The following is a 10,096-nucleotide window of genomic DNA, read 5'->3' as shown; positions in this document are numbered from 1 at the left end:
GTGGCATTTCCCTCCCATTAATCTGTATGTAATTATCCACAACAATGAACTAAAAACATGTCGCATTTTTTTTTCTAAATTACAAATCATAAAACTTAAACTGACACAATGATTAAAAACCTTGGGGTCTGTGAAGGTTCTCAGTTATCCAGGTCATGGTAGTTTAAAGAGCTTGGAAAGAAAAGCGCTTGGACTTCTTTAAGTTGCTTGAAGACGTTTCACCTCCGTCCTGCTGAAGGACAAAGAAAAAACATCAAGTTATGAAGTCCCAGAAATTCTCTGTAATCAAGACTTGGATCAGGGCAAAGGTATAAAACGGTTTCTGGGTGTCCCTGGAAGCACAGAGGCCTCCAGTTTGAGCTGGAAGAGAGCTCAGCATTCACCCAAGATGAGTAACTGAGAAAAAGGGTCTTCTTCATTAATCAGGAGCTTGATGTAAATCAAAAGATATGACAGTCAACTTGATTTTAAAAGACTCTGTATGAATAAGCAAAAACTGTTTTATTTTAGATTTTTATCAGAAGAGAAAAATAAATATTTTGGGCAAATCTTAAAGCACTATTAATGGCCATTATTCCTCCCCACCTGACTAATGCAGCGACGCATGTATGGTGGGAAAATCATGCAATGAAAGAGCTTCACAGTGAATGAGGTGAAACACAGGAAAATGTGAGTGCAGTGAGCTGGGGAAACATCGGGCATCCACCTTTCATTTCTTTCAGTGACACGAAGCAACCAAAACAGCCCTGCATGTACTTCAGGACTGAGTGTCCAAGAGTGTGTCAGTGGGCCAAAGCCCAGAATTACACCCAACAGAATTTTGTACACAGACAAAAAATATGTTGTAGCCTGTCCCAGCTGTCACAGGACAAAAAGCAGGGTATACCCTGGGGAGGTTGCCAGTGTGCTGGAGGGCCAACACAGAAAGCCAGACGACTGTTCATGTTCACATTCACACCTACAGCCAATTTAGAAGCATCGGTTAACCTAATATGGGTGTGTTTGGAGTATGGGAGGAAGTACGTGTAGGGATTCCAGCAGGCGTCGGGAGGATGACCCCAGTTGGCAGGTGGATTCAAACCCAGGATCTCCTTGTCGTGAGGCAACAGTTTTAACTACCAGTTGTATGACATTGTGGTAATACAGCGCAGTGATGCTGATTTTATTTTTCTTTATCTGTATTAAATGTACCCTCCGGGTACTCCGGCTTCCTCCCACTGTCCAAAGACATGCAGCTTGTGGGGATAGGTTAATTGGATAATCCAAATTGTCACTAGGTGTGAATGTGCGAATGAATGTGAGTGCGAATGGTTGTCTGTCCCTGTGTGTTGGCCCTGCGACAGACTGGCGACCTGTCCAGGGTGTACCCTGCCTCTCGCCCTATGACAGCTGGGATAGGCTCCAGCGCCCCCCGCGACTCTGAAAAGGATAAGCGGAAGCGAATGGATGGATGTATTAAATGAGCACAATTTTAATATACTTGAAATCATTGTTTTGCTTTGTCACTATCTATTATCCATGAATATACACCGATAGGGGGAAAATAGCTTTAGTTATGTTAAATTAAATGTAGTACAAAAAGTAAAAGGCTCCAAATACTTTCTGAAGTGACCAATATTGCTTTTGCCAATGTATCCATTAGGTTCTCTAAAAATGAGTCCATTTGCAGTCTGGAATGAGATCAAAACTGGTAGAATTTTCTGTTTTCCTTTCCAAGAAATATTTTTTCAGCCTAGGTGATAAAAAAAAAGCTTTGTGCTCTAATATTCACACAGCTAAGCTCCTGCATACAACCACAGCCTTACACTGTTGACTCCTGAGAGTGAAAAATATCAGGACTGGATCTTATGAGCTGTACATGGTTCTTGAAGAAAGGGAGATATCTTAAATCCTCCAAGTCCATCCAAGTCTAAACTCAGTTTTCCTGCCCTTCTGAGATATAAGCTCTGTGTTTCAATGGGAATGTTAACCTGTTGATGTACATTTATTGAATCTTCATAACAATTTAACATTGTTGAATCATTTAAACACATTGTAGAGATGGGATTCAGCTAAATAAGTTACCACAAGCATTCTGCACAGTGACCAGCTTCAGACCATTTCTGATATACCATTTTTTTTTTTTTTATCTGGGGCTTCTTTTCTTTCTTTAAATTTCACCTGCACTGCACCTGAGGGTCATTTTTAAAATTGTGAAATGTATAATTAAAGTTAAAATTTGGTTGAAACGACACTTGTTTTTTCTTTGGATAATTTGAGCCCATATTTAACATATGTAAATCTAAGCAGCTGCAGTACATCTTCCCCATTTTTGTGCTTTGACACTGAGCAGTTTAATGTTGTAAATAGCATAAATAAAGTACCCTCCTATCAGCAAGAGCCCTGCAACAACAATGCATTTTCCCCAAAGCTTCCATATCTCAATAAATTCAGCAGAGAGAGCCTAAAGAGATGAATTTAATTAGAGGAGCTGACTTCTGCTTCTCTTTGCATTCTGCTTCTCTCACTACTTCTGAGCTCCTCTCATGGTCTGTTTTAAGAAAACCTGCCAGAACCCACAGTCAGTCTGTTGGGCCTTATGCTTGAATTTTTCTGAGATCTGTTTCGAGTTGTAAGCAGAGCGCCGTGGATGAGAGCGGATAAGGTTTGAAATCTCTTGAATTTAAGCAACCTGCTGATTTAGCATTTGCTCCTCATCAGTATTCAGCTCTTCAGCTGCTCTCCTGCTATCGGAAACGGAAAAAAGCTAAAGTGGTGACTTAATTATACGCCCTGTAATCTGAGAACCGAGGAGAGAAACTCAGTGGATTTCAGTAAGTAGGCACACCGATTATTGACTATAAATAGGCAGAGCTGAATGCAATCAAATATCAGCAATATGGACTTTCTGGTGCTTAGATTTGGCCAGTATACAGCAGCAGTGCTCCAGCGGGTTATCTGCATTCAAGAGAGGCAGATGTTTCAGTAAAGCAATTAAAATATCTTAATTTTTTTTTAACTGATTGTTGGCCCTGCACCGAGCAATAAGAACGCAACATAAAATATATCCCAAAAGAGTCTGGATTTCCTTTACTGGATAATTGTTTTCAAAAATACAATGGAGTTTGCTTCCACCTAGTGGTGGAACTATGCCACTGCGGCGCTTCGCTGTCTGGCGATACACTTTGTTTGTACAAGCAAAGTATACACTTTGTATACAAGCAGAGCACAAAGTCTCTTCTCCCTGACGTCAAGTTATGTATCTTATATAAGGTGGAAACCAATTATATACTACTATAATTTATTTCCCTAACTGATAAAACACAAACTCTTCTTAACTAAATGCTCACTGTCATAAGCTAAATAGCTTTCGTCACATTAGACGTGGCTTACAGATCACTTTACTCCTATAAAGCTCTAAGCACACTCTGATTTACTAAAATCAAAACATGTTGTACAGTGACACGCACAACAACTCATCTGTCTTTATTGCCTAATTGTGTAACTAATTTGACTAATACACACCAGGTCAGAGAGCCCAGCCAGCAAGACTTTAACAATCTATATAAAGAATCTGAGAGGCAGAGGAGAAAGAGTGCATGAGTAGTGGAGGAAGAAAAGGAAAACAGTCATTTCTCATTAACTTTAAGCAGCTATGAAAGACCATTTTCTTGTTCATGGCATGTGAACACGCATGTGGCAGTGTGATTTTCCCCACACAGCCATCTCTACTCAAAGAATGGTCTGACAAAGAGAACATATCCAGTGAGCAGCAATCCTCTGGATGAAAATGACATGTTCATGCTGGATGTCAGAGGAAAATAGCCAGCTTAAATAACCACTCGTTACAAACAAGATATGCAGAAGAGCATCTCTGATCACACAACACATGGAACCTGGAAAACAATGGCCCAAAGCAGCAGAAGACCATATCGAGTGCTGTCAGTGATCCTCCATGAGTAGCAGTTGCAAGGAAGAAGAACTGCCTTTTTACCGGAAGACACCTCCAGCAGAACCATCAGCCTCAAAAAGAGAGAAAACCAGAATGCAGACACAAGGACAAAACAGACTATGACCGAGGGTTCTTTGTTTTGATTATGAGAGTAATTAATTCAATGAATTCTTATTGAATAATTGTCTTTTTATTTATAAAGTTATATGCATCAGGGCATAAAAATCATCTGAAGCTCAGCAGGTTCTTAAATTATTTAAATGATGACAATATATGACATATATATATACAGGGCAACTATAGCCAGGTGCTGCTATTCAGATGCATTTGATGAACTGATCATCAGCAAGACCAACTCTAGGAGTGGGGGTATGTCACCAGGGTGCAGAGGAGGCTACCCCCCCCCGTCCCCTTCTGGCTGCCTCTGCCTCAATTTTATCCCACAACTTAGACATTCACATTATTCACACTCTCATTACACATACATATAGGATCTTGGGGGTGGGCACAATCACGGAGTCCAATTTACCATCAGGGTGTATACCTCACCCCTGACGTCGTTGCCCACCTCTCAATTTTAAATACACTTAGTCATTGAGGGCTAGCAGGAGGGACTATGCGCTTACCTGCTGCTCCATGGCAGGTAGCTCCATGCCCTCCTGGGTTTTAATTGCACCTTAGAACACATATGCATCAACACTACAATGAGCGGGTGGAGGGAGGTTTGGAGTCTTCTCCCACCCCCATTCTCTGCGGCCTGCTGGAGCGGGAGGGCTAGTAGGAGGAGTTGGCCGTCCGACTGCGGTCTGGGGTGTGGGGCCTCCCTGCTGCTGCGGAGTCGGGGTGGTCTGCCTCTCCCCACCGCAGGGAAAAGGGTAACACCACCTGGGTCTGGGTGCAATTCCCCCCTCCAGGGGCAAGGGTACCTAGACCCGGATTGTAGAGTACGCTTGGGGAGTGTGATTGTGTGTACAGCGTCTCTTTATGTCTGTCTCCACGTTGGTTGAGTGTGGAGTGAGTGCATATGAGAGCATGAGGGTGGGAATGGATGTTTGTGTCTGTGTGTGCCTGTATGTCTGTGTCTATATGTCAGGTTGGGTATCAGACGCCACCTCTCTGGGGACACCTCAGGCCCTCCAAGGTTTGGAGGCCTATCTCCACCCACCACCATTTCCCCTGCCGGTGGCGGACTCCCTCAGGTGTCGGTGTGTTGGTGGTTCTTTGTGTCTGGGGGTGGGCGTCCGGGTACACACCGGCTCACTCCTTGGCGGCCGCTTGTCGGGGCCTGGGGCCTGGGGCTCGCTCGGGCCCCTTTGGAGGTGGGGTGCCCCCGGCCTCTCGGCCTGGGGCTCGGTCACTCAGGCGCAGCTGGGGGCCGGCGGAGCTCACGGGCGCGTCACTGCAACTCCCCCTGACTTCTGCTCCGCGGCTGCTGGGCGAGCCCTCATCTGGGACTCTCCTCAGCTCTTACTGGAACAGTGGCGCGGCTGCCCCTCTGTTGGTCTTCCATGGTCTCTTGTGTTCTGGGGGCCTCTGGATGTCTGGAGTTTTGATCTCCTCCATACCCGCTTCACACCCTGGAGGACGGGGCTGTGGCCCCCCCACACTCCCTAGCAGATCATTACATGGAGAAACCTTTGGAATGCAAGCATGCTGATCCACACAGGTATGCACACATGGGTATTCACAGACGCGGACTAAAGCTTTCTTGGCTGCTACCTCAAAGCACACTGTGCGCTGTCTATCTTGCGTGCTGCACAATATCGTTTATTATTTAGTAAATATTGATATCTATGGCTAGCTAGTTTATTGTGATGGTGCTTTGTTTTCTCTATTATTATGTTGCTCTTTGTTGTTTGCTGTCTCCTCTGTTTGTTTTTTTTTGTTTGTTTTTTTTTTTTTTCTCCATACAGGTGACCCAGGAGTTCTTTTTTTTTTTTTTCTCTCTCTTCCCCCCCCTTCTCACCGTCTCTTCTCCCCTTTGGTTTTCTTTCTTTCTCTCCCCCTCTTTTTCTCATTCATTCCCCCTGTCCTATTTATTAAAAAAAAAAAAAAAAAAAAAATGACAAAGGATGAACTGAAGCTCTGCCATCACGTAATGTCGCATACTGCTGTTTCTGATGTCATTTAAAGAAAAAAAAAAAAAAAAAAAAAAAAAAAAAGACCAACTCTAGAAAAGCTCCATACTGTGGACACAAAACTTCAGTGACCTTGGTTATCCTGTTTAGGTCCATAGAGGGCTCCCCTGTTGACTGCAAGTACAATATAGAACATAAAAATTCATTATGCGGATCTTCAATGTAATCGAGGGGGACACACCTTCACCTAATCTCACTACATTTATTGTCTTTATTTACTGCACACTGGAACTGATGATGGCCTCAGAAAGTTAGCTATTTCTTTCTGGAGCTCAGTTTTTCTTTTATTTATTTATGTATATGTTTATTATTTGAACAAATGCATATTGAACACTCAGTAGTGCAGTGACTTTTACAGGCTGTGTGCAGTTCTGAGCACCGTTTTGGTGGCTTCGCAAGAAGAGTCAGAGATTTTATGAATATCATTTTGAAAATAGTGAGAAAGAAATGTCTTACCATAGTCAATAAGAACGCACTAATTTTGCGTTAAGCTATGCGACATGGAGTACAATACTTCACACCTACACTGGAGTTTAGTTTCAGTTTTCTGGGTGGATTTGCCCGTTTCCATTTAGATTTTTGGCTTGAAAATGTTCTGTTTCAGTTTAGCTTTATGTGTTTTTTCTCAGGGAAAGGTTTTTAGATGTTAAGAATAGACATTACGTAACAATACTTTGGATCACATAGTATCCTAGTAACAAAAACACACCCTGTTTAACCACAATGAGAGAAGAGAACATTTCCTGTTTACCTTTTAGTTTTATGGGTGAACAGTATGTTTCTTTCAGGATCCAATTTATTTATTTTTCAGTGTCTTTTTCCCTAAACACCCACTTTCAGTTCACTATGATTCTGATGTTGATGCTGGTTCTGTTAAACATGGTTTACTACAAAAGTGAAATATAAAATTTCAAACAAAACATAGGTTTATGTTAAAAACCAAACATTTCCAAAGTCACAAATGACCCCACACAGCTCTCCAGTACCCTACCCCAACTATGAAAAGCTGTATTAGTAGACTGAATAACTAATGGCAGGATACACTTTAGAAATATCACAATTCAAGTAAATACGGTTGCTATGGTCATAAATGACCACACATAGTGGACTGTTTTCAGATATCTTTAATCTTTTGCTCTTGTTGCTCAATCCAGGTTTAACCTCATTTTAAGCCTTGTAGACACTGTCTTACAAGACCTGTTTTCTCCCTTCTAGTATATAAGTAAACAGCTATAAACACATCTGGAGCAAGGCCTTTTGTAGCTGTATTTATGACCCCACATTGTCCCTCAGTCTATACCTACATGTGGCACCATTACAAAGGTCCTTTGGTAAAAGACTCACTGTTAATATTGACATACTGATAATAAGTCAAACAAGTATGAAACAAACAAAAAAAAGATACACTTTATTTGAAACCAGCAGGGGACATCTTTGTACAAAAATACACAACTGTTACACAGATGCTTTGTGTTGAGAATTGTTCATCATTATTCTGCTCCTTACACCACTGATGCGCCCCTGCATGCAGCACCAAAGTGACACAACCGCTAACTTGCTCAGACATAATTTCATCATGTAAAACAACAAATCCAACAAGCAATGTCATTTGCCATAGAGAGGAAAGTCAGATCCTGGATTCTTGAGTTTAGACAAAAATTAAAAGATCCTTTCTTATAAATATCAGGTAGAATGCTGAACAGGTTCTTGAGACACCGAGCTGAATTTGTCTCAAGACTTCATTCTTCACTTGGTCTTTCCTTTCCCTCCTTCATTTGCCTTTTTTTGCTTCTGTTGCATTATCTCTGCATCCCTGGAGGAGAAAAGGGAGACATTTCAAGAGAGGACAAGCTTTATTAGGAGACTGAAATGTGCGTGCACACACACAATCACATTATGTGTAATATATGTCTAACTGTTTGAAAGACAAATTCCTTGCCTAAAGTACTGCAACACACATTTTTGTTGTTGTTTGCTTGTTTGTTTTGGGGATTTTTGGTGGGGTTTAATTTACTCAAGCATAAGATGGTTTTGTGTGTTTATTATTATTATTATTATTATTAATAAAGGTTCAGAAATATAGGATAAATAACTTCTGTTAGGTAAGACAACACTGATTCATTGCCTTTACTATTCAAGAACCAGTGCTTACACGTACAGAAGTTCCAATGAAAAAGCCAGAAACCCCTGAATATGGTGTACAGGGTTTTTTTCCCTTCACTTTTTTTTTTAAAAATTAAGAATTATTTAAAAACTTAATAATTAGGTATGGAATTAATAAACCTTTGAATATATATATTATAATGATGTATAAAATATGTAATATATACATTTATAATTTTTGTATTTTCGTAAATATATAATAATGTACGCATTTTAATTAGACAATTATAATACAACTATAAAATAAAATAATTAAAAAACAAACTAATGAATTCTCCTAATTGTTAGTACATTTTACCTTTAACATGCGCACTATTTCCGTCACCTTGTGCTGTTTAGAAAACTATGCTTTGGTTTGTTTCGTTTGTGTGCATCCTACACTTCTTTAACCTCTTGCAGAGTGCAGGCTTACCTCTGTTTCCGGGCAGCTGCAGATAGCCCATCCTCATTTCTCTTGCCTTTAGTCTGTTCAGTATGCTTTTTAGCATTTTTCTGGCGTGCAAGCTCACGCTGGTTTCCTCCTGTCATGTCAATAAAAAGGGTAAAAACAACAACAACAACAAATCAGATGAAAAAGCTGCGCCTTGTAATGAGACACTTGACTTAAGTTGCTTCCAGCAAAAAAGAAGTAAAACACAAGCTGAATTTAAAAAAGAAAAAAAAAGAGGAAATCTGTGTGTCTACAAGTCGAATAGTTAAAAGAAAAACAGTATGCTATGATCTGCACGATGAAATATGAAGATGGTGCATCGCCCAAAAGCAGCCGACGTGGCAGAGAGGCGCTCCGGAGCATTTTCTTAACCAGAGCAACAACACAGAGGGCATCAAAAGAATTCGCTGCTATCATGGTTTTTTCCAAGTTCATGTGCAGGATTTAAAAAAAATATTACTAGTAAAAACACGGAAGCTGCGTTTAGACCAGAACACCCATATTTTGTTTCTGTATTGCGTCCACACATACAGGCCAGGGCTCAGAGTAACGCCCGGACAACAAGCGACCCAAAGCCAACACACGTACAACGGGACGTTATGTAACACATGTTAGCAAAAGTCTATGTCCTTCATTAAACCAAATGAAACAGCCAAATTAATTGCGTCCTTAAGTTATTGCCCAAAACGACAATCCTCTATAGAATCTATAAAATAGGATAATGTATGTTACATGAAATAGACGGAACCCAAGTCGATCAACGACAACCATGGGTGAAAAATAACAAACACGGAAAACAAGCATCCGACCAAATACATGAATCCCTCAGAGCGTAATAAATGTCGGTACTCACTAGTCATTTTAGTGATCGAGTCTTCTTCCCCCAAAAATCCAGACGAGCTCAGCCAAAGGGCCGCTGACTCCCTTCTCGACGCTCCCGTTGCTGTTTTTCAGTTTGGTCGCGAGCCAAATATGCGCGAGACTTCCGCAAGAGAACCAGAACATTCCGCTGAGCCACACGGGACTGCACATGCGTCAAGTCTGGTCGTCAACATGCCACGACGGTGAAGTTGCAAAGGGGTGACTTTTTTAAATTATTTTTTTTTTTTTTAACTTTTTAGCATTTTGCAAGGACTTTACAAATCATGTAGTCCACGTGTTAAAAAAAATACAAAGACCATCAATGAACCGTATACAAAATGTTCAAATTATGACGCTTTTTTATTTCTTTCAAATGTATGCTCGTTGTGAATATGACGCTACCAAAAAGGGTTGGGAAAGAGGCAGCAAAGGACTGCAAAATCGGTGTGTTAAAATTTAAATGGTAGAAAAACTGTTAAAAGAGTATGTACAGTACAAAGTATATGCAGTAAATACAGCACAGCAAAAGCCTTGAGACTGCTCTCAGTGGTTGATATTTTACTAGGAAAATAG

The 10,096-nt window shown here is 40.8% G+C and overlaps 1 protein-coding gene across 2 annotated transcripts; it reads right to left on the bottom strand.

Annotated features, from left to right (window-relative positions):
• Positions 1-7,477: 7,477 nt before the first annotated feature.
• Positions 7,478-9,628, bottom strand: serf2b (small EDRK-rich factor 2b). 2 transcript variants are annotated; one of them, XM_085352916.1, is made up of 3 exons: positions 9,516-9,628; positions 8,645-8,753; positions 7,478-7,882 (listed from the first exon to the last, which is right to left on the bottom strand). In XM_085352916.1, the coding sequence occupies exons 1-3, from the start codon at positions 9,520-9,522 to the stop codon at positions 7,816-7,818; spliced, it is 183 nt and encodes a 60-aa protein (XP_085209042.1). In that variant the 5' UTR covers positions 9,523-9,628; the 3' UTR covers positions 7,478-7,815. The 2 variants fall into 2 exon arrangements, with proteins under 2 accessions (XP_085209042.1, XP_085209048.1); XM_085352922.1 differs by lacking the exon at positions 9,516-9,628 and having other exon boundaries at positions 8,645-8,760.
• Between the last annotated feature and the right edge of the window lie 468 nt (positions 9,629-10,096).

Source organism: Diplotaxodon limnothrissa, linkage group LG1 (genome assembly GCF_057381915.1).
Source record: "Diplotaxodon limnothrissa isolate DT_005_m linkage group LG1, D_limnothrissa_male_GT1.1, whole genome shotgun sequence".
In the NCBI taxonomy this organism is placed as follows: domain Eukaryota; kingdom Metazoa; phylum Chordata; class Actinopteri; order Cichliformes; family Cichlidae; genus Diplotaxodon; species Diplotaxodon limnothrissa.
Note: the sequence above shows the minus strand (reverse complement) of the source record. Positions and strands in the feature narration are given on the sequence as shown.

Bases quoted from the DNA above. Each gene is read 5' to 3' on its own strand.
- serf2b (XM_085352916.1), bottom strand. The intron at 7,883-8,644 runs GTAAGCCTGCAC...TTTCTCCTCCAG, and splicing joins GCAGCTGCCCGGAAACAGAG to GGATGCAGAGATAATGCAAC.